The 23549-nt window shown below is 48.1% G+C and overlaps 2 protein-coding genes across 5 annotated transcripts in view; one reads left to right on the top strand and one right to left on the bottom strand.

The window, feature by feature from the left end:
• Positions 1–3840: 3840 nt before the first annotated feature.
• LOC118081166 (zinc finger protein 397) lies at positions 3841–13553 on the bottom strand. 3 transcript variants are annotated; one of them, XM_035107438.2, is made up of 4 exons: positions 13457–13553; positions 8268–9200; positions 7284–7395; positions 3841–5590 (listed from the first exon to the last, which is right to left on the bottom strand). In XM_035107438.2, exons 2-4 carry the CDS (start codon positions 9069–9071, stop codon positions 4317–4319), a joined length of 2190 nt encoding a protein of 729 aa, XP_034963329.1. In that variant the 5' UTR covers positions 9072–9200; positions 13457–13553; the 3' UTR covers positions 3841–4316. The 3 variants fall into 3 exon arrangements, with proteins under 3 accessions (XP_034963329.1, XP_060126389.1, XP_060126385.1); XM_060270406.1 differs by lacking the exon at positions 13457–13553 and adding an exon at positions 10448–11764 and having other exon boundaries at positions 3841–5587; XM_060270402.1 differs by lacking the exon at positions 13457–13553 and adding an exon at positions 10448–11763.
• Positions 13554–21833: 8280 nt separating this feature from the next.
• LOC118081315 (zinc finger protein 501-like) overlaps positions 21834–23549 on the top strand; it is an 11098-nt gene continuing 9382 nt past the window's right edge. For both annotated transcript variants that reach the window (XM_035107783.2, XM_035107782.2), the window contains exon 1: positions 21834–22023. The gene's annotated coding sequence lies outside the window, so the exon portion shown is untranslated. The remainder of the gene's footprint in view (positions 22024–23549) is intronic.

Below are 23549 nucleotides of genomic sequence, written 5' to 3'. Positions count from 1 at the left end.
CTTGGCGGACGGGAAGATTGCCAACTGTTTTTCCCTGCTCCTATGCATTTAGCAGCTGCCTCGCGTTCCATTATTGCGATCGTTGTTGGTTGATTATATCACCCTTCAGGACCCAGGGGATGTGGGGAAAGTTTAAAATTCAGAAATTAAAAACAGCTTGAACCAAATTACAGCCACAGGAATAGGATAGGGCCTGGAAAAAGATACATCTGGGTTGCCAAAGGCCAGGGTAAAGAAATACCCCAAAGGCCTGGGTGAAATACGGTGGTTCCTCGGTTTAAGTACACAATTGGTTCCAGAAGTCTGTACTTAACCTGAAGCGTACTTAACCTGAAGTGAACTTTCCCATTGAAAGTAATGGAAAGTCGATTAATCCGTTCCAGACGGTCTGCAGAGTACTTAAACTGAAGCATATTTAATCTGAAGCTAACTTTCCCATTGAAAGTAATGGAAAGTGGATTAATCCGTTCCAGACAGGTCTGCGGAGTACTCAACCTGAAGCGTACTTAACTCGAAGTATGAGTGTAATTGGTTCTGGAAGTGCGTACTTAACCTGAAGCGTACTTAACCTGAAGCGAACTTTCCCATTGAAAGTAATGGAAAGTGGATTAATCCGTTCCAGACGGGTCCGCGGAGTACTTAAACTGAAAGTACTCAAAGCAAAGCATACTTAAACCGAGGTATGACTGTATCAGTACACAGCCCAGCATGTATATAGGTATAAGGAGCATCAAGGTGAGAGCTGGGGCAGTTTCACCTGGTGCCTCACAGGCAGAGGCCAATGCATCTTGGTTTTTTTAACATTGTGGTATACGGTATCAACGAACCACCGTGATGTTTGGCTGGCGATACACTGCGATGTTGAAAAGCTGGTATCGCCCGGACCTAGTTCCCCAAGCTGCCTAGAGAAGGCCAAGGGAGTTCCGTAAGGTGGCCACTTTTGCTTGCTGCCCCTTGCTCCTGTGCATTTAATAGATGCATGGCTCTGTGAGGAGCAAACCACAGGACCAAGGGTTCTTTTTCGTGTGTGTGGAGGGGGCGTGCTTTAAATTTGTGGTGTGTATACGTATCAAGAACTGTTTCCTGGACTGGGCATTCATAGAACACAAACATGCCTCTGACTTCTGGGACTTACTGATATACATGTCATCTCTTAGGAATACTGTATACATTCGAGTACAGTGGTACCTTGGTTTGCAACCATAATCCGTTCTGGATGTCCGTTTGTAAACCAAAACAGGTTGTAACCCAAGGCGCGCTTTCGCCAATCGGGCCTTCCTCCCCCCCAAAAAAATTGTTTGTAATCCCCCCAAAAATGGGTTGTAATCAAAAAAGTTAGCAAACCGGGAGACACACATTCGGGTTTGACGTGTTTGTAATCCAAAATGTATGCAAACCAGACTGTTTGTAAACCAAGGTACCACTGTATATCCCTTCTTCCTGTTCCCCTGATCTCATCTCCATCCTTCTTCCCCACAGAACGTCTCAGCCTCAAGTACATGTGGCTGTCATGCTCTACTCCTGCGCCACTGCCTTCTTGTTCCTAGGACATGTGTGCTGTATCTCTGTGCCCCCATATGCCATATTCATTCTGCCATACCCACCGAGGGGTGGGTGATGGCTGCTCTGTCACCTGAACCATTAAGAGTGTGCCTGAACATTCCATGATGTCAGAGCAGGGCAGCCAATGGGTGCACCGGTCTCACAAGCTGACAAGTGACGCTGCATGCCTACCTGGATGTTGTTGGCATCTGTCTGTCTCAAGAGACAATGGAGTGTGCATCTGGGGGTGAAGTCAAACCGCTGCAATAGCAGCAACAAAGTGAGGTCCTGGGGTTTACTCCTGAGCCTTTCTTCTCCTGAAGATATCCCGCAAGGCAGTGGAGGTTTAGGACCAGAGTTTTCCTTCTCCTGGATGAGCTACCTTCCCCAGGTTGAGGAGCCCCATCTTCCCCTCACTTCCCCCTGCAGCACCTGAAGAAACCACCTTCTTGACAGTCAGCTCAATCTGCCATGCTGGGGCAGTTCCTAACCCCCTGAGGGTCTGAGATTCATTGGCTAGTTTCCCAGGGTGTGGCTGCTGTTTGCATGCTGCTGACAACTTATAGGAACCACAGGTGAGGGCTGAGGGCTTGGCAAACTATCTTAGACAAACTACCTTAGAAGGAGCAGAGTGTCATCGTCCCCACAAGAGCTACTACCACTCTCCTAACATCTCATACACGCGGGTGGCGCTGTGGTCTAAACCACTGAGCCTCTTGGGCTTGCTGATCGAAAGGTCAATGGTTCGAGTCCCTGTGATGGAGTGAGCTCCCGTTGCTCTGTCCCAGCTCCTGCCAACCTAGCATGCCAGTGCAAGTAGATAAATAGGTATTGCTGTGGCAGGAAGGTAAAACGGCATTTCTGTGCACTCTGGTTTCTGTCGCGGTGTTCCATTGCGCCAGAAGTGGTTTAGTCCTGCTGGTCACATGACCCAGAAAGCTGTCTGTGGACCAATGCCAGCTCCCTTGGCCTGAAAGCAAGATGCGCGCCGCAACCCCATAGTCGCCTTTGACTGGACTTACCAGGGGTCCTTTACCTTTTTAAAATGCATGCCTACCAATTTATGTAATATATTACTGAAGTCCACCTTCCTTCCTTTAAAGCAGGGAGGAGCCCTGCGGATGCTGCTAAATTAAAACTCTGATTGGTTCTCGCAAGGATGCCCATTGGGCAGGGCTGATGAGAGATGTCATCAGCCACATCTGCAACACCAGAGATTCTCCACTTTTGCCTTAAAGCAGGCATCCCCAACCTTTGGCCCTCCAGATGTTTTGGTCTACAACTCCCATGATCCCTAGCTAAGAGGACCAGTGGTCAGGGATGATGGGAATTGTAGTCCAAAACATCTGGAGGGCCGAAGTTTGGGGGTGCCTGCCTTAAAGCATAAATCACCGCCCTCTCTGAAAACACTGTAGTTCTAACCATTTTGAGGGATAATCATAAGAATGGATCACTCTGCTTTTATTCCTAGACTTTCCCCTTTCAACAAGCCTTACAGGTCGATACTTTTTTACCCGTCTGTTTGTGTGTTAGATGTGATAATGTTTTTATGTATAATAATGCTTTTTTCCAATAGATTTCATGCATTGTATTGTGAAATCACTTTGAGATGCTTCACAGAAAATGAATCATAAATGAAATTAATAATAATAATAATAATAATAATAATAATAATAATAATAATAAACAACCCAGGTGATAATGACTACGTCCAGAGCAGATCTTTAAACAAATTTTACTGAATAAACATGTTCAGACCATGTTAGCTATGGAGGAGAGGGGGGAAGAAGAATAAATTGCCACCTAAGGAATATCATGCAAGACATAACAGGAGCAAAGGAACATGTTTTTTTAAAGAGACATACAGGAAAGGGGGGCTCTCTTAAGAGGAACTTAGACAAAGTTTGTTAGGAAGAAAGCGTAATCTTAAACAATATTATTAGGTTTCTGCCTTTCAGGCCTTCAAAACACTTCCTGATAACTTAGGAGTAAGTACTTCAAAAAGAACAAAATAAAACCCTACATTATTTAAATATTTAATTAGCCAAGTTTCATCCCTATATGCTGCTGATAGATAGATCTGAGTAGCAAACCTTGCATGATCTTAAAGGCCTCTGTGGGATTTAGAGTGCAAATCTCTTGGGCGGAGAAATAGTTTATCAGCAGAAGCCCTAAGCGGAGGCTGAGCTCAGTTCCCAAGGCATAGAAGCAACCAGACCACAGCAAATCCTGCAATGTGGTGCAGGCCAAGTGCCCTAAAGTAAAACGCCAAAAAGATTAGTGTTCTGTTTTTAAAAAAACAAAAAAGGGAATATTATTATTTCAAATCATGCAATTAGCAATTCATGATATAATCAGCATATAATAACATGATTTTCAAAAAATAAAAAAGGAGAAGTGGTCACATTTAAAGTTTCCTGTGGATCCCAGCTTGAGCAGGCAGAAGAGCGAAACAAGCAGTTTTTAAAAAACGTTTCCCAGGAACCCCTCTACCCCGGGGCAGGGGGAAGGAACAGGGGAAGGGGTGGGTTTTTTTGGGGGGGGGAGTTTCTTATGAACCCCAAGGGGAGGAGAAAAATTAAGAAGTTGGCATGAGATGTAATGATGACTGTCCAAATCGAGAAGGGATAGAAACCTAAATTCTTGGGATTGCAAAGGAAGAGCAGAAAAAGGCAAGGCAGAGTGTCAAAGTACACCAACGAGCAGGATGATATATTGCACGGCTTAGAACATTCTTAGAAGAAAGAGACCTCCTCCTCTTCCCCGCTGCTCCCCTATTCGTTTCTAACTTCCTGTTCGCTGTCGGTTTTCTCGCAAGGAAGAACCTCGGGATCCCCGACGGATGTGCTTTTCTCGCCCTTCTCTCCCGCGTGGACCGTGTAATGCCTGTGCAGTTCCGACTTGGACCTGAAGTTTTTCCCGCAGTCTGCGCACAGAAACGGCTTGGCCCCCGTGTGGGTTCTCTGATGAGAGATAAGGTTGGAGTTCCGGTTGAAGCTCTTCCCGCAATCCAGGCAGACGTAGGGCTTCTCCCCCGTGTGGATCTTCTGGTGCCTGGTGAGGCTGGTGCTGTCGCAGAAGCTTTTCCCGCAGTCCGAGCATATGTACGGGGTTCCCCCCGTGTGGACTCTCTGATGCCGGATAAGGCTCATGTTGGAATAGTAGCTCTTCCCGCACTCTGCGCACTCGAAAGGCTTCACCCCGGAGTGCGTCTTCTGGTGCGTGATGAGGTTCGAGCTCCAGCGGAAGCCTTTCCCGCACTCCAGGCAAGTGTACGGCATCTCCCCCGTGTGGATTCTCTGATGAAGGGTGAGGTCCGCCTTCCGGCAGAAGTTCTTCCCGCAGTCGGCGCAGTTGTATGGCTTCTCCCCCGTGTGGATCCTCTGGTGGATCCGTAGCTCCGACCTCTCGCAGAAGCCGACGCCGCACTCCAAGCACTTGTACGGCTTCTCTCCCTTGTGGATGATGGAGTGCCGGACGAGGTGAGACTTGACCCGGAAGCTCTTCCCGCAGTCCAGGCACTGGTAGGCCTTCTCCCCAGCGTGGATCCTCTGGTGGATCGTGAGGCCCGAGCTCTGGCAGAAACACTTGCCGCAGTCCAAGCATTTGTACGGCTTCTCCCCTGTGTGGATCCTCTGGTGCCGGACGAGGCTGGTGCTGTAATTGAAGCTCTTCCCGCAGTCCAGGCATTTGTAAGGTAAGTCGCCCGTGTGCGTCACCTTGAACTCGATGATGCTCGAGCTGTCCGGGAAGCCGCCAGCATCCTCAACACCGGCGTCCTCGTTCTTCACCGTGGGGATCCTCGGCTGGCTCACGGTTTCACCAAGCGCCTCATCCCTCCCCTGAGGAGGAACGGGCTTCCCCCCTGGGGAACTTCCTCGATGTTCCTTGGGCCCCGGCCAACTTCCAGAGGCCTCTTCGGGCTTAACGCGCTGGGGGGGCCCCTCCTCTTCCAGGCTGCCCATCACAACCCCGCTTGTTTCGTCTTCGTCATCAGAATGCTCTGGCTGATCCCGCTCTTCGTTGGGGGTCGTCGGCTCCTCACCTGCTGAGGTAGACAGAAAGGAGAGAAGAATTTGAAAGCTTATTTAGGGTTCCAGATGAGCTATGGCCTATGAAACATGCCTTTTCAAGTCAGAGCCTCTGTGTGTGTGTGTGTGTGGTAGTTGTTGTTGCCAGAATAAGGCCAGGAAGATCTGTGTTCAAATCCAGCCATGCAGCTCACTGGGTCAGTTGCTGCTTCTTTGTCTAAGCCAGGCACCCCAAACCTGCGGCCTTCCAGATGTTTTGGCCTACAACTCCCATGATCCCTAGCTAACAGGACCAGTGGTTAGGGATGATGGGAATTGTAGTCCAAAACATCTGGAGGGCCAAAGGTTGGGGGTGTCTGGTCTAAGCTACCTCACGGGGTTGTTGTGAGGATGGAAGAGGAAGGGGTTGTAAGGAAAGAACCGTGTGTATGCTGCTTTTATTTATTTGCTGCACCCTGAGGAGATCATGGTGGCATACTTGGCTTCATCTCCATGCTAACTTTTATCCACAGAACAACCCTGTGAGGTAGGGGAGAGAGGGAGAAGAGAGAGAGAGAGTCTCGAGCTGTGGTCCACTTGGTCCTAGTTATCCACCCTAACCACAACACCAACAATACTGCAATTCGAACACACTGGTCAGGAAATTAATAAGGAGCTATAAGAACCCACCTCTTGTCTTTCAGACCTTCTCTCAAGGCTCTGCCTCAAGGTGATGCCCAGATTATAGAAACCTCTTCCTGGGTGCATTGTAAAGAGGCCCCCCTTTTAGATCAGACCACAGCCTGTTGAGTCCAGCATTTGGAGGAGCCTAGCTCAGTTGGTGAAGCACGAGACTCTTAATTTCAGGGTTGTGGGTTTGTGTCCCACCTTGGGCAAAAGATTCCTGCCTTGCAGGGGGTGGGACTAGATGACCCTCAGGGTCCTTTCCACCTCTACCATTCTATGATTCTAGAATTCTGTATACCCAATTATTGTTTTGTATAACAGTTTCATGGGACGCGGGTAGCACTGTGGGTTAAACCACAGAGCCTAGGGCTTGCCGATCAGAAGGTCGGCGGTTCGAATCCCTGTGACAGGGTGAGCTCCCGTTGTTCAGTCCCAGCTCCTGCCAACCTAGCAGTTCGAAAGCATGTCAAGGAACAAGTAGATAAATAGGTACCGCTCCGGCGGGAAGGTAAACGGCGTTTCCATGCGTTGCTCTGGTTCGCCAGAAGCAGCTTAGTCATGCTGGCCACATGACCTGGAAGCTGTACGCCGGCTCCCTCGGCCAGTAAAGTGAGATGAGCACCGCAACCCCAGTCGGTCACGACTGGACCTAATGGTCAGGGGTCCCTTTACCTTTATAACAGCTTCAAGCAATTTTTTGTCTTGTTTTGCTGCCTCTACACCTTTGTTGAAAATTAAAAACAAAAACGAGCAAACAGGATACCCTTAAAAACAACACCTGAGTTACTCCAAGGAGACATTTTGACTCCCAATCTTTGAGGAGGGAGTCTTTCTCCTGTTGCTGTTGCTAAATCCTTGCGAGTCAGAAATGCATCGGTCTTCAGAAATAATCACAATCCACTTTCTGGCCCATCTCTGGCATACACAGATTGAGGGACTCAGCCTCAACGGAAGAAACCTTAGGCCAGTCCACCTAGGCCTCATCCCACCTCCCAATAAAGAGTGTGATGGCTTCAAAGCATCCGAAACCCTGCTAATCCTTACCCAGCGAGCTGGCAGCGACAGTGTCACCCTCCCCAAACGCCCGGTTCGGGTCGCAGTCCAGCAGAGCCTCTTCTGCCGCAGCAAAATCCAGGCCTCTCTCTTTTGCCGGCACCTGAAATAGAAGCAAAGATCCCATTTGGCACAGAGGGACAGAGAGCAGGAGAAGGGCAGGGCTAGGGTGTCAGTCTGCATTTCTTGGTACAGAAAGTATTGATCTGATGTGCGGAGATCTTTCCTATTCTGCTTAGTTCAAGAGGGTTCAGGAAGGTTTCTTCTCTGTGTGAAAGAAAGAAGCAAGCAGAAGGTTCGTGATGTTTAGGTTATTCCTTCAGAGAAGCTGAGTACAAGCCCCGCTTGTGGGTCTTCCTGCTCAGGATCTGGTTTGGCCAATGCTTGACCAAATGGGCCATTGGCCTGATGCAGCTGCCAGGCTCTTCGTATGCTGGCTAGGGAGTACTTAAATACTGAGCTGTCTAGGGAATACTTAAATAAATAAATAAATGACATTAATTAAAAAATACTTAAATAAATAAATAAATAAATAACAAACAACAAGTGGGACATGAGCACACCACACTTCACCTCTGCTCACCAGCAACCTCCGCAACAGCTGATATTCAGAGGCATATACTGCCTCTGACCCACGAGAGGTCCGGTGGGTGGCAAGAATGGGGCCTTTTCTGCAATGCCTCCCCGTCTGTGGAATGCTCTCCCCAGGGAGGTTCGCCTGGGGTCTTAGAATCATAGAATCATAGAATCATAGAGTTGGAAGAGACCACATTATACACCTTTAAGCACCAGGCAAAGGATGTCAATCAGCCAAATGTCTGGTTGAAGAGGAACATTTTTGCCTGGCGCAAAAATCAATCAGCCAAAAACACAAAAGAGGAAATGAATGACACACACACACACCCCAAAAAATGTTATGCAATGCTGCATAAAACTCATATGCATCGATGCCCAAACAATGCACCTAACCCCCACCTGCTCCTCCAGCTGTTCGGGCTTCCTCTTCCTCTGCCGAAACCCCTCCGCCAGGGCCACCGCCTGGGCACAGCTCTTTGGGCAGCCCTCCATGACCCAGCTCTGCACCTCCGGGGGCAGGACAGCCAGGAACTGCTCCAAGACCACCAGCTCCAGGATCTGCTCCTTGGTGTGCCTCTCCGGCTTCAGCCACCGGCAGCAGAGGAACCAGAGGCGGCTGCAGGCCTCTTGGGGCCCCTCCGCCTCCCGGTAGCAAAACTGCCGGAAGCGCTGGCGCTGGATCTCCGAAATGACCGCGTCCTCGTCTGGGTCCCCTACTTCCTGCAGGGGCCCAGAGGGATCCACACTCGGGGAGTCCTCTTGGCAGCCAAGGCCAGGCCGGGTTTGGGTCTCCCACTCTTCTGTGGCTTCTGTCTCCAGTTTGACGGAGGGTGGAGAAGTCTGGGTATTCTTCGGGTGTGGAGAGTCCAATGCCTGCGGGCTCCTCTCATCAGAGCTCTGGGAGTCTGCTGCCCTTGGCAGCTCCCGCCACTGTGACTCCACATCCACAAACAGCCCTGGTTTGTGTTTAACACGCTGGCCTGGCAAACTTGGCAAATAATCCCCGACGTTGCTGGCCTGGGTGACACCGGGACCATCATGTCCTTCTGCCCACACCATGGGGTCTGCTGCTCCCGCCTCTTCTTCTTCCTCCTCCTCCTCCCTCTCTTCCATTTCCTCCTCTGTCACCGATGGCACAGCCCGATCCAGCTTGGCTGCGAACGTGGCACCCAAATCTGGCAGCATTCCCTGATCAGCAGACATTGCGGCAACTTCGCTACTGCAGGGCAGCCTCCCAAGGTCTCTCCGCCTCTCTCCAGATTTTAATTGGGGATCGCCGAGCCTCCGGTGTCTAGAAACGAGAGCAAATCATGTTCCAAAGAAGCTTTTTTCCTGAAGGAAAGACACAGAAACAAAACAACGTAAGGAGAGGCCTGTTGAATCAGGGCAAAGGGCCGCCTAGTCCTGCATTCTGTTCTCAAAGTGGCCAAACGGAAGTCTCTTAGGCAGGGTTCAAAATCCCCCAAGTGCCAGGCTCATTTTGCAACCGGCACAGGTCCAATTACGACCGCGTCTCCATCTGGCTGGCCATTCCAGCTTTCTTAAGCAGGTAATAATAATTTATTTATTATTTATTTCCCCAGCCACTCTGGGCGGCTTTCAACAGAACATTAAAAACAGAATAAAACTTCAAACATTAAAAACTTCCCTAAACAGGGCTGCCTTCAGGTGTCTTCTAAAAGTCGGACAGTTGTTTATTTCCTTGACATCTGATGGGAGGGTGTTCCACAGGGTGGGTGCCACCACTGAGAAGGCCCTCTGCCTGGTGAACAGAAGAGCTCGTTTATATCCCACCCTTTTCTCCAGTTGACTCACCCCGCTTGTCAGTTAATCCCTACAACAGGGGTCAGCAGACTTTTTCAGCAGGGGGCCGGTCCACTGTCCCTTAGACCTTGTGGGGGGCCGGACTATATTTTGAAAAAAATATGAACGAATTCCTATGTCCCACAAATAACCCAGAGATGCATTTTAAATAAAAGGACACATTCTACTCATGTAAAAACACCAGGCAGGCCCCACAAATAACCCAGAGATGCATTTTAAATAAAAGGAGACATTCTACTCATGTAAAAACATGCTGATTCCCGGACCATCCACAGGCTGGATTTAGAAGGCGATTGGGCCGCATCCGGCCCCTGGGCCTTAGTTTGGAGACCGTGCCCTACAACAACCCTGTGAGGTAGGTTAAGAGGCTGTGACTGACTCCCAGGTCACCCAGCGAGCTCCATGACCAAATGGGCGTTTGAACCCTGCTCTCCCACGTCCTAGTCCGACACTCTAATCACTACACCACCATGGCTTCTTAGAGTACTTCTGTTGTGGGACAGCTCTATAAATTAAGCATGTAAATAAATATGGGGAAAGCAAAATGTCACTTAGAGCATGATCTGAAATATTTTCCTTGAAGCTTGAATTTGTCTTCTTCTGGATTGTTTTAGCCGATTACTTGCAGTTCCCAGTAATCGGTTTTCAGACGCATATACTGCCTTCAATAGTCAAGGTAAAACTTTAGCCATTGTGGCTAGCAGTCACTGATTGCGTTCTCTTTGAAACCCAAACTGGGAGACCCATGAACTTACTGGAGTGAGAGAGATCAACACGTTCATTTGATGGCCTGCCCTCTTCCAACCCCGCTCAAAGCAGTTGTCCAAAGAGGAGGCCAAAGAAAAGCTTGCATTTGGCCTCTGGGGCAGAGACTCTCTTCCGATCCAGGTATAGACAGTACTGAACTAGATGGAGCCAATGGCCTGGCTTTGTGTAAGGTAGCTTCATTTTAACTTTATCATTCAGGTCAAAGTCTTGGTCAAGAACCTTACCCGTCCAACAAATGACAACAAAATTGGGCAAGTCAATTTGTTATTGTGTTATTTTATACACCTTTCGGTGCCAGGTGAAAAGGTTCCTCTTCAACTGGGCCTTTGGCTGATTGACATCCGATGCCCTTTGAAATGTGTTTTTTTGGGGGGGGATTATTGGTATGTTTTCGTTCTTATTATGTATTTTGTATTTTTTTATGTTGTTTTTGATGTCACGAATCTCCCCGAGATCTACAGATGAAGGACAGTATACAATTTTTTAATAATAATGACACTGACAATAACAATAATATATTCTTGCATTGAATCAAAGCTGCACTTTGGGTTTTTTCCCTGCGTTGTTCAGAAGCGTTCTAGATCTTTTCTTCTTACCAGACTCAGTTTTTGAGCTGAGGCACCATCAACCATGGCTATTTCATAGAATCATAGAATCATAAGAGTTGGAAGAGACCACAAGGGCCATCCAGTCCAACCCCCTGCCAAGCAGGAAACACCATCAAAGCATTCTTGACATATGGCTGTCAAGCCTCTGCTTAAAGACCTCCAAAGAAGGAGACTCCACCACACTTCTTGGCAGCAAATTCCACTGCCGAACAGCTCTTACTGTCAGGAAGTTCTTCCTAATGTTTAGGTGGAATCTTCTTTCTTGTAGTTTGAATCCATTGCTCCGTGTCCGCTTCTCTGGAGCAGCAGAATACAACCTTTCACCCTCCTCTATATGACATCCTTTTATATATTTGAACATGGCTATAATATCACCCCTTAACCTTCTCTTCTCCAGGCTAAACATACCCAGCTATTTACTGGAGATCTGCTGCCTCTGGGTGGGAGATTCCGTAAAGCAGGGATGTAGCACTCCTGGACTACAATTCCCACCATCCCTTGACCTTTGGTCGCAATTGATTAGATTATTCATTCACATTTCAATCAGGTGATGGGAAAGCACCTCTCCAAGAGACCTTGGAGAACCACTACAGATTGGAGCAGACAATTCTGGGCTAGACAAACCCTTTAATGGGGAACTTTATGAGACTCCCAGATACAGCTGGATTCATGATTTGTCATCCCTCAAATAACTTTTGGAATAATGTGGTTGTTTTTTGTAAAAAAAAGATGGGAAGACCAGGGTGGGAAACATCCATGGCTGCCTTATACTGAGTTAGGATGGAATCATCAAATATCTAAAGGGCTCTCACATGGAAGATGCAGCAACCAATGGATTCACATTACAAGAATGGTGATTCCTACAGTGGAGCAGACTCCCTCCAGAGATGGTGGACTCTCCTTCCTTGGAGGTTTTAAAGCAGAAGTTTGGATGGCCATTGGTCATGCATGATCTAGTTGAGATTCCCGCATTGCATTGCATTGTTTGTTGTATTAGATTTATCTACCGCCCATCACAAGATCTCGGGACAGTTCACAAGATAAAAAAACAAAAAAAGTAAAAGCACGAATAAAAAGTTAAAATAAAAACAATAAAATAATAATCCCCCTCCCACAAACACATTTGAAAGAGTGCAGAATGTTAATCAGCCAAAGGCCTGGTTGAAGAGCAACGTTTTCACCTGGTGCCTAAAGTTATATAATGAAGGTGCCAGGCAAGCCTCCCTGGGGAAAGATTTCCACACATGGGGAGACACTGCAGAAAAGGCCCTGCTCTCATGTTGTCAACCTCTGGACCTCTTGTGGAGGGGGCACAGGAGGAAGGGCCTCAGTGAATGATTTCAGGGTCTGGTTAGTTCATATGGAGAGAGGCGGTCCTTGAGGTATCGCAGTACCAGTGGTGTAGCTAGGTGCCTGGGGCGGCCTGTGTGCCCGCGGGGCGGGGCGGGGCACACCAGAATCCCAGTGCCTGAGCCCCATTCTGCTCTAGTGCTTGAGTACTCAAAGTCTGCAGGGAGTCAGTCTATCACAGGCATAGACAAACTCAGCCCTCCAGATGTTTTGGGACTACAACTCCCTAGCTAACAGGGCCAGTGGTCGGGGATGATGGGAACTGTAGTCCCAAAACATCTAGAGTGCTGAGTTAGCCTATGGCTGGTCTACCACCTCCCCCTCAGCTGTAGAGCGGCTGAGGGCCCTTTTGGGCACTGCAGAGCCTGCAGGTGCCCAAACCACCCTGTTATTCCCAGGAGAGATGCGTGGCTTGGCTACGCCTCTGGCAGTACTGAGGAACAGATGACCCTTGGGTCCCTTCCAGCTCTACAATTCTATTATTCTACCTAGCTCAGCGTTGTCTGTACTGACTGGCAGCAGCCCTCCTGGATTTCAGCCCTACATGAAAATGTTGGGGGCTGAATCTGGGGACCACCTTCTGCACGCCAAACGCCTTCTGCTGCTTCCTCACATTTACGATGACTTCATCCCATTCTCGGTTAGGAACGCAGGGCGCCGACTAGCACAGAGTCAGACCTTGGGGATCCATCCAGCTCAGCGCTGCCCACACTGGCCGGCAGCGCCTCTCCAGGAGTTTCAAGCAGGGGGCGTTCCCAGCCCCCTGCTTGAAAGGAGGATGTCGGGATTTGAACCTGGGACCGTCTGCATGCAGAGCTGGTGTCCCTGGCCCCCGCGGGGCGCAGCTGCAGGACCTCCCTAGCGCAGGGCGAGGAGGGGGAGAACTCCCTTGGGGGCTGCACCGCTTTCAACCCTCCTGCACCCGCCTCCCCCGAAGCAGCCCCGCCCTTCCCGGCCCCTTGCCTGCCCTGCCATTGCATCTCTGCGCCCCCCCCCCGCCCGCTGCGCATCCCCGCTTCGAACCTTCCCTTGCCATACCACGCGGCCTCCATTCATCTCCTGCTGTGCAGCTGCTCCGAGCATTCCAACCGGAAGGAACTCTCGAGTTTTTTCCCCCGTCGTCTTCTCCCCTGGAGTCTCCCTCCCACGCCCGTTCCCACAAAGCGCGGCTTTGAAGTTCGCTTCGCCTCTCTAGGAGTTTCGTTCGACGGCGCTCGGCTGCCTTAACTCTTCGAATACCCACACGAGAAATAAGAAGAGACGTGAGGGGTTTCGGAAACGCATAACATAGGAATGATTTGTTGGTTGGTTGGTTTTTGTTTGTTTGTTTGTTTGTTTGTGCCCCCCCCCGGTCGGGGAGCAGAGAAGCAATCGCTCATTATTAGTGGCCAGGTGGATGCTGAGAATATGAGCAACGGCAGGCACCCCCAAACTCGGCCCTCCAGATGTTTTGAGACTGCAATTCCCATCATCCCTGACCACCGGTCCTGTTAGCTAGGGATGATGGGAGTTGTAGTCCCAAAACATCTGGAGGGCCGAGTTTGGGGATGCCTGAGCAACGGATTTGGTGGTTTGTTTGTTTCTTTTAAAAAGTTTAGATCTTTCTTTGCGCAAAAACGGTACAGCATTTTCTCACAAATACAAAACTAACATACTAAGCGAAGCAGCCCGACACCACATCACATCAGTAAGCACTCGATCGTTTAGTGTGACACTTTGGAACTCCCTGCCTATTGATATAAAGCAGACACCTTCACTGTATTCTGCTGAAGAAATGGTGTAATGGTTAAGAGCAGTCTTCCTCAAACTCGGACCGCCAGATGTTTTGAGACTACAATTCCCATCATCCCTGGCCACTGATCCTGCTAGCTAGGGATCATGGGAGTTGTAGTCCCAAAACATCTGGAGGGCCGAGTTTGAGGAAGCCTGGTTAAGAGTGTTGGAGAGCAGGGTTCGAATCCCCACTCAGCCATGAAGCTCATCGGACCAGTCACCATCTTTTAGCCTAACCTACCTCAAAGAGTTGTTGTGAGGAAGGAGAACCATATAAATCACCTTGGTGGTCTAGACATGCAAATAAATAAGTACATACTGCACATAACTCAGAAATTACACACGCACCCCCAAAGCAGCTTCTATTTTAGTTGCCTGGTTTCAGCTATTTGTGTGTGTGTGTGTGTGTGTGTGTGTGTGTGTGTGTGTGTGTGTGTGACCTGTCCCATTTAACAACACCCAAGAGGAGTGAGGCCTTAATCAGGGATGTCAGGAAACTGAGAGCGGAAAAATCAGTGATGCAGGGAGCCCCATTTAGTGCACCAGCTGTTCTTTAAATGAGCAAAAAATGTCAGGGTTGCTGTAGCAGCTGCTACAGGCTTTTAATTACAGCAACTGAAACCTTGCTGTGAATCTCGTGAGTTTCAAAGGTCTTCCAGAGACAACGGAAAAGGAAGCACATGTTTTCCTGCCTTTGAGAACCCATTCATCAAAGTCAAAGGCATTTCTTCTCTAAGGGTACAATCCTAGACACACTTCTCTTGGAGCTGCAGTGGTTGGTTCATGTGGGCAAATGGGGCGCTGCCCCATGAAAACTGATCTGCCCTCTGCCTGTCCCTGCACTCTTACTTTCAACCAGGCCATAGGAGGGCACTGGCTGGCAGCTTCTCTGTGTTGCCCTTGTATAACTCGGCAGGGAAGAGGACAGGGACCAAAACTAGAATTAACTGCTTGTGCTCTGCCGCCACCTACTGTTGACCTCCCTTCCTCCCACCCTATCAGTCTCAATGGGCACCAGCCCCTGCTGCCTGGGATTAAAGCCTGTTGCTATTGTACTCTGTCCCCATTGCTTATCAGCTGCTATCTGAAATGTCAGGAAAATAAAAAGGGAAAAATTCTCCTGGCTCTGCTTCTGGAGACAACTTTACCTGGAAACAGCTGGGAACTGAACCTGAAACCTTTGGCAAAGTGTACTCTTTCCTGTTGAGCAGTGGATTAATCAACACATTGTCTCTTGGCATCTTTGTTCCCCCCAGCTGTTGAACACCCGCCTGCCTGGAGGGGCTCCTGTCTGTGTTTTTGTGTGTCTCGAATAGACGCCTACTACAGGAACAACTCCTGATAAAATAAAAAAATTCCTTCAGTAGCACCTTAAAGACCAACTAAGTTTTTATTTTGGTATGAGCTTTCGTGTGCATGCACACTTCTTCAGATACCTGCTTCTGCATGCACACGAAAGCTCATACCAAAATAAAAACTTAGTTGGTCTTTAAGGTGCTACTGGAGGAATTTTTTTATTTTACTTCGATCCAGACCAACACGGCTACCTACCTGTAACCAGAACTCCTGATAAAGTTCAGCTCATGGAAGTCATAACCCAAAATATCTGGAGGGCACCAACTTGAGGAAGGCTGCAAAGCTACAAGACAGCCAGGTTGTGGCAAAGTCAGGCACAAGTCAGGTTGTGCCAAAATTAACTGGATACCATTAGCTTATCATACTGTCCTTAGGGCAGTGTTCTGTTGCTTGGTCTAGTGCTGAGAGGGATACATCCTCAATAGAAGTTCAGTTTTGCAATTTGACATGTATTTTATTGCTGGATTTATTTCCAAAACCTTTTTTGGCTAGCTTTATTTTAACTCCTCATTTCTGGAGGATGAACAGTATATACATCTTGTCTGCCTCATTTATTTATCTGTTCTTCCTTATTTTAAAGTTTAATTGAAATATGCACCCCGTTGAATATAATAATAGCAATAGTAATACAGTAGTAGTACCGTGTTTCCCCCTTTTTAAGACCTAGTCAGAAAGTAAGCCATGGCAGCATTTTTTAGCATTAGTGAGATCTAAGACACCCCCCGAAAATAAGACATACCTCCATGCGAGACCGCCGAGCGCCCCAGCCAGCCAGAGGGGCCTGGAACCGGCTGCTGTTGCTGCAGAGAACGCATGGAGCGCCCTGCAGCGCCTGGCCTCTTCTTTTCTTTTCTTTTTTTTTGGGCTGCCCGAGGCCTGCCGCCCCGCCACCGGAACCGGCGGTTGCAGAGCGGAGCGCTCCGAAGCAGCGAGCGCTCGGAGCGCCCTGCAGCGCCTGGCCTCTTCTCTTTTTGTTTGGCTGCCCGAGGCCGGCGGCTGCAGAGCGGAGCGCTCCGAAGTGCCGAGCGCTCGGAGCGCCCTGCAGCGCCTGGCCTCTTCTTTTGGGGGGAGAGCTGCCCGAGGCCTGCCCCCCGCCACCGGAAGCGGCGACTGCAGGGCGGAGCGCTCCGAAGCGCCGAGCGCTCGGAGCGCCCTGCAGCGCCTGGCCCCTTCTTTTGGGGGGAGAGCTGCCCGAGGCCTGCCCCCCGCCGCCGGAAGCGGCGGCTGCAGAGCGGAGCGCTCCGAAGCGCTGAGCGCTCGGAGCGCCCTGCAGCGCCTGGCCCCTTCTTTTGGGGGGAGAGCTGCCCGAGGCCTGCCCCCCGCCGCCGGAAGCGGCGGCTGCAGAGCGGAGCGCTCCGAAGCGCCGAGCGCTCGGAGCGCCCTGCAGCGCCTGGCCTCTTCTTTTGGGGGGAGAGCTGCCCGAGGCCTGCCCCCCACCGCCGGAACCGGCGGTCTGCAGCGCCGAGCGCCCGGAGCGCCCAGCAGTGCTGGGCGGAGCGCCGAGCCAGCAGCCTGTCGCCTCGGTGCCGCGCAGAGCGCCCAGCAGCACCCCGAACCAGTGGCCTGGCCCCTCCGAGGAGGCCTTAAGGTACCGTACAAGACATCCCCTGAAAATAAGACACCGTGTTCTTTTTTGAGTAAAAAAAGTTATAAGACGGTGTCTTAAAAAAGGGGAAACACGGTAGTACGTAATAATAATAATAATAATAATAATAATAATAATAATAATAATAATAATTGATGGCATTATAATTTGGCAGGAATAAGTTGAAAACTTTTGCAAGCAAAAGTAGATTCTCTTTCCACTCTCTCTCTCCCCCACTGCATCACCAGTAGCCACTGATAATCTTCTCCTCCACAAATATGTCTAGTGGGCATCCCCAAACTGCGGCCCTCCAGATGTTTTGGCCTACAACTCCCATGATCCCTAGATAACAGGAGCAGTGGTCGGGGAAGATGGGAAATGTAGTCCAAAACATCTGGAGGGCCGAAGTTTGGGGGTGCCTCTTGTCCTCTTTTAAAGTCATCCAAGCTGGTGGTCAGCAACATTTATTCATTTACTTATAAAAAATATTTATATGTCTTCTGCACATAAAATTCCAAGGAAGTACACTACAAAAAATTAGCATAAAACAATACAAAGTAATCACAAAAAGGACCAAATTATCTAAAAAATAAAATGGAAATTATAAACAACAGGAGAGGCCCCTCGGCATAACTAAGGTCTGTAGGCCACCCCACTCACACAAGAAACCAAAGACCACCACAGCCGAACACAAATGAACAAGCGCATCCTAAGCCAACCCCCCCCCCGACCTCTCTCACTAACAAAGGAGCACAAACGAACAACAGAAAACCTGCAGGACCAACGCTGACACGGAACCCCTACACATACATAGAAACATCGGCACCCCACCCCACCCACCTACCGGTACCTCTCCCCCCCCTTTCTTCCTAATGTCTTAACAGTCAAGCTTAATGTGTAAAAACAGTGCATGGGAAAGAATATGAGACATTGTACTACCTTTGTAAACCAAGAAAATCATTAATAATAATAATAATAAAACTAAGGTCTGTAGGTTGCCTTTTCTGTTGGAAAAGTATCCCTCAGCATGAGGATCTGGTTGAGGAAACCTGATGTAAATAATCTGCAAAAATAAAAAATAAATCTAATGGCAAGCTTGTGGGGTGCCGAGACAGAGAAGAGACTCCTAGTCCCAGATCTCTTCTTCTTCCCCACACCTTTGTCTTCTTTTTCTTTTTTATATAATTTGTATTTGGTTTTACAAATGTTGCAAAAATTTACGCTGGTTCCTATGAACCCGGAGAATCGGATCCTGACCCAGGGAGAGCCCGAGGTTCCTGGCAAGCAGGCACGATGATTGCCGCTAGCCGCTGTAAGGCCAGAGACCAAACCAGGGCTGTCAAAAGCAAAGCACCATTTATTGAAAGGCAATAAAAACTGTTGCAACAGGGTTCCTCGCTCACGCAGCAGCACGGAGTGAAGAACCCAGAACAAAAGGAGCATTGGACTTTTATAGAAAAAGCTTTCCATGTTACACAGTTGTGGAGGAAAAGGCGGGAAGCAGGTGGGGAGGGAGCAATCAAACATGTACAAAAGGATTAACAGTCCTTGATAGATGAAACAAAAGGTGCCAAGTTGTTGCGATAGTCCAGTTGATGCTTATATATATTCCTTTATTGTTTCAGGCAACTCGGGTGGAGATGCGGCAGACGTCAGCGATATCAAAATCTAAATAAAGTTGTTTTTTCTTCCTTGAACTTGTGTATTAGTGTCGTCTGTCCCCGGCCAGCTAGGTGGCAGTGTGGCATAGGGAATGTTGAGGTGGGAAGGGCAGATGGTAAAAGTTCATAGAATATACAGGAGTTCATAAAACATATACTGATCCACGGAATATACAAAAGTTAATAGAAATGAAGCTTGCAGTAACGTTTTGTCTAGTGGATACAATATTGATTGAAAGGTATCAAAGAGTTACATTTCAGGTATGGATGTGGAATCTCTATATACCAACATCCCACACAATGACGGTTTACAAGCCATAAGGAACACCATTTCAGATAAAACCACAGCGGACTTTGCTACCAAACTCTGCCACTTTGTCCTTACCCACAACCACTTCAAATTTGGTGATGACCTGTTCCTCCAGATCAGCGGCACAGCCATGGGTACCCGCATGGCCCCACAGTATGCCAACATCTTCATGGCAGATTTAGAACAACGTTTCCTTAACTCCTACCCACTCAAACCTCTCCTGTACCTGCGATACATTGACGATATTTTTATTATCTGGACACATGGACAACAGACCCTGGAAACCTTCCACCAGACATTCAATGACTTTCACCCCACCATCAACCTAACAATGAACCAATCTATGCAAGAAATACATTTTTTGGACACTACTATAAAAATACAGGATGGACATATAGACACCACCTTATACAGAAAACCAACTGACCGACAAACATATCTACATGCTTCTAGCTACCATCCCAAACATACCAAACAATCCATCGTATACAGCCAGGCCTTACGTTACAACCGCATCTGTTCCAACTCTACAGAGAATCTCACCTAAGAGATCTACAGCAAACCTTTTTAGAACTAAAATATCCACCTGATGAAGTTAAACAACAGATCAACAGAGCCAGACAGATACCTAGAGAGAACCTGCTGCAAGACAGACCCAAAAAAGAAAATAACAGAACACCACTAGTCATAACATACAGCTCCCAAGCTAAAACAGTACAACGCATCATCAGAGATCTACAGCCTCTCCTGGACAATGACCGCTCCCTTTCTCAAGCTCTGGGAGGAAGACCTTTCATTGCCTACAGACAGCCACCCAATCTTAAACAACTCCTCACCCACAATAATACAACCACCAGACTTAACATGGACACTGGTACCAGAGCCTGCAATAAACCCAGATGCCAACTTTGCTGCCACATACACCCAGACAACACCATTACTGGCCCCAACAACATCCAACATACCATCTCAGGACTATTTAATTGCTCATCCTCTAACATTGTGTATGCCATCAAATGCCAACAGTGCCCTTCAGCTCTCTATATTGGACAAACAGGCCAAACCCTACGCCAAAGGATAAATGGACATAAATCTGACATCAGGAACCAGAAGACAGAAAAACCAGTAGGAGAACACTTCAATCTCCCAGGACATTCTATACAAGATCTCAAAGTAGCTGTCTTACTACAAAAGAATTTCAGAAATAGACTGGAAAGAGAAGTTGCTGAATTGCAACTTATCACCAAGCTCAAAACCATGGAGGGACCTGGTTTGAACAGAGATATCGGATTCTTATCTCATTATACATGATAAGCGATCTTCAGCCATCTCATCCCTTGCTTTTTCATGCAAAACCATTTGCAGTCGTTTGCGGTCATCAACAGCTATCAGTCAGTCAATCACCCATTTCCACCACCCTTCTGAGTGATCCCCCCTCCCCATCCCCACCCCTCCCCACCCCTTCTCTACATAAGTGCCTGGAAACTTCCATTTCACTGTATCTGAAGAAGTGTGCATGCACACGAAAGCTCATACCAAAATAAAAACTTAGTTGGTCTTTAAGGTGCTACTGAAGGAATTTTTTCTATTTTACTTCGATCCAGACCAACACGGCTACCTACCTGTATTTCAGGTGTTGTTCTGGGAAGGAGTTATACAATTATTGTAGCGGGAAAGAGGGAATAGAGCAGATACATTATAATAGCAACTTCGTATTGACGCTTTCAAGAAACGTTTTGACAGTTTGTAACAGGTTTACAAAATATAACGAAATCTTAGCCTAGAAGAGCGCATGGAGGAAAAGCTTTGGCAATACAGTATAAAACAATTAGTCCTTTCAACTGACATAGTTTATTGAAACAGGATCGGTTGTGTTTTCCTGGAATCGATAATCTCTCTTTCCTGGGAGGGGGACGGAGACGCTTCGTCAGCAGATAGAAAAGGGGTTTTGTGTAACGAACGTGATAGCTGTTATCCTAGACATCCTGGCTTGGTTTTTGTTATGTGTGTTCTTTCTAGGGGGTTGATGACAGGGTTTATGATAATCAGGTTATGCTGACTAGGGTGGGGAGCATCCTGGGGCAAGTCTGGGTCATGAAGGGATTATTCCTTCCCTTGGTTCAGGGCAGTTTCCCCTTTGACCTGATTCCTGATGTCAGGTAAAATATGGCTCCTGTATGGGCAAGGAAGTGTGTCCCCTCTCTGTTCATTTCTGGACCCCTTAAACATGAATTATGTACCCCCATTCCTATTTCACAAATATAAAGTTATAACAATCCAAATTACATTGTTGCTGTTGCTGTTGCTGTTGCTGTTGCTGTTGCTGTTGTTATTTATACTCCGCCCATCTGGCTGGGCTTCCCCAGCCACTCTGGGCGGCTTCCAACAAAATATTTAAAATACAACAAAACATCAAATATTAAAATCTCCCTAAACAGGGCTGCCTTCAGATGTCTTCTAAAAGTCAGAGAGATATCCATATTTAGAGATTTCTCCAAATCTCTGGACTTCCCACCTTCCCCTCCATGGGTCCTATTGTACACCCTCTCACCTGCAGATTATTTCATAATCCATATTTAGTTTCTCCCCATATTGTCCATAATATCCGCTACATTGCCAGTGTTGTAGTCTTCCTTTTTTCTTTCCAGCTTTTGCAGGCAGTCAGGGTTAAAGTGACAGAGGTGAGAGGCCTAGAGAGGCTTGGAGGAAAGCACACCACACACAAACACACACAGAGAGAGATTTAATAAATACTATCTGAAGGAAGCTGCTGGCGGAGTGTAAATACCGGTGCCCTTTCCTGTTCTGCCCTTGGGCGGAGCTGCCCCCCCCCCCCCGGACCCTGGTTCTGACCCAGAGGACTAGCTGCTTGCAGGAGGGGCAGCCGAATTGAAAGGCAGGGGCAGATCTCAAAGGAACGGTGAGTTAAATGTAAAAGTTAAATGATGTTGTTCAGCTCTTGCAAGCAAAAAGTGGGTCTTAGGGGGCCCCATGCCCTTGCCCTACTGCATGCTCTACTTGCTCCCAGTGAGTTTAGGAACGGGGCAGAGGCCGCTTTAGGCTGAGCATCTGAAAACACACCCACTCCACCCTCATGATTCTCAAAGAATTATGGGCACTGTAGTCTCTTAAAAGCGACATGGGTGGCGCTGTGGGTTAAACCACAGAGCCTAGGGCTTGACGATCAAAAGGTTGGCAGTTCGAATCCCCATGACAGGGTGAGCTCCCGTTGTTCGGTCCCAGCTCCTGCCAACCTAGCAGTTCGAATAATAATAATAATAATTATTATTATTATTTATACCCCGCCCATCTGGCTGGGTTTCCCCAGCCACTCTGGGCGGCTTCCAACAGAAAATTAAAACACAGTAATCTATTAAACATTAAAAGCCTCCCTGAACAGGGCTGCCTTCAGACATTCGAAAGCATGTCAAGTGCAAGTAGATAAATAGGTACTGCTCCAGCGGGATGGAACGTAAACGGCGTTTCCGTGCGCTGCTGTAGTTCGCCAAAAGCGCCGTATTCATGCTGGCCACATGACCCGGAAGCTGTACGTATGCCGGCTCCTTCAGCCAATAAAGCGAGATGAGCGCCGCAACCCCAGAGTCTGTCCGCAACTGGACCTAACGGTCAGGGGTCCCTTTACCTTTAGTCTCTTAAAAGTTGCTTGGAAGTTGGGACTATGCAGGGGGTAAACTCCAGAATTCCTTGAGGGAAAGAAGGCGCTCTAAAGGTAGAGAGCATGACCTGTCTGTCTCGAGAGGCAATGGAGTGCGCCTCTGGGGGTGAAGTCAAACCACTGTGTTGGCAGCGCCAAAGTGATCTCTCTCTTAAAAGAAATTTATTTATTTGGTTTTTCAAATTAAATTTTCACAGAGATATATCAAACATAAATAATAAAAACAAGATTCCTAGACTTCCACCCTCCCCTTTGTGGGTCCTATTGTTAATCATTTCCTCCCACATCTTTTATGATACTCCAGATCCTTTGCCTCTTCCATTATGTCCAGAATTCAACCTTAAACTACAAGTGATATTCCAATCCTACTAACAATCTTAACTGTTTACAATGGTTTTTAAGGTAAATTATAAATTTCCCCCATTCCTTATTAAAATTTTGGTCTTCCTGATTTCTGACTCTTCCGGTCATTTTTAGCCATTTCCGCATAGTCCATTAACTTCTCTGGAGGCAGCACCAAAGTGATCTCATTGGGGCGCAAGCCTGGGCAGCATGTTTGGAGGTCCTGGGCTGCCCAGATGACAATACCCCCCTCCTTGTCTCACTGATGGGGTACAAAGGAAAGCAGAGCAAGGCGTTTGGCACCAATGCTAACCTCGCTCAGAGTAAGGCCACTGAACTCAGTAGACACGAGTAGCTTCAGTTCACCAATCTCAATGGCTCTACTCTGAACATGGAACGTAAGAGCCTGCTGGATCATGCCTATGGCC

The sequence above is a fragment of the Zootoca vivipara genome, chromosome 2 (assembly GCF_963506605.1).
Source record: "Zootoca vivipara chromosome 2, rZooViv1.1, whole genome shotgun sequence".
NCBI lineage: Eukaryota > Metazoa > Chordata > Lepidosauria > Squamata > Lacertidae > Zootoca > Zootoca vivipara.
The sequence above is the reverse complement of the archived record's forward strand: the minus strand, read 5'-3'. Positions and strand labels throughout refer to the sequence as shown.

What these genes read in the sequence shown, in the direction of transcription:
- LOC118081166 (XM_035107438.2), bottom strand. Translation starts at nt 9,071, where the DNA reads ATGTCTGCTGATCAGGGAATGCTGCCAGATTTGGGTGCCACGTTCGCA. An exon ending in CCGAACAGCTGGAGGAGCAG is followed by an intron (nt 7,396 to 8,267) that starts GTGGGGGTTAGG and finishes CTTCTATTTCAG; the next exon opens with GTGCCGGCAAAAGAGAGAGG. An exon ending in TGTCGCTGCCAGCTCGCTGG is followed by an intron (nt 5,591 to 7,283) that starts GTAAGGATTAGC and finishes TGTCTACCTCAG; the next exon opens with CAGGTGAGGAGCCGACGACC.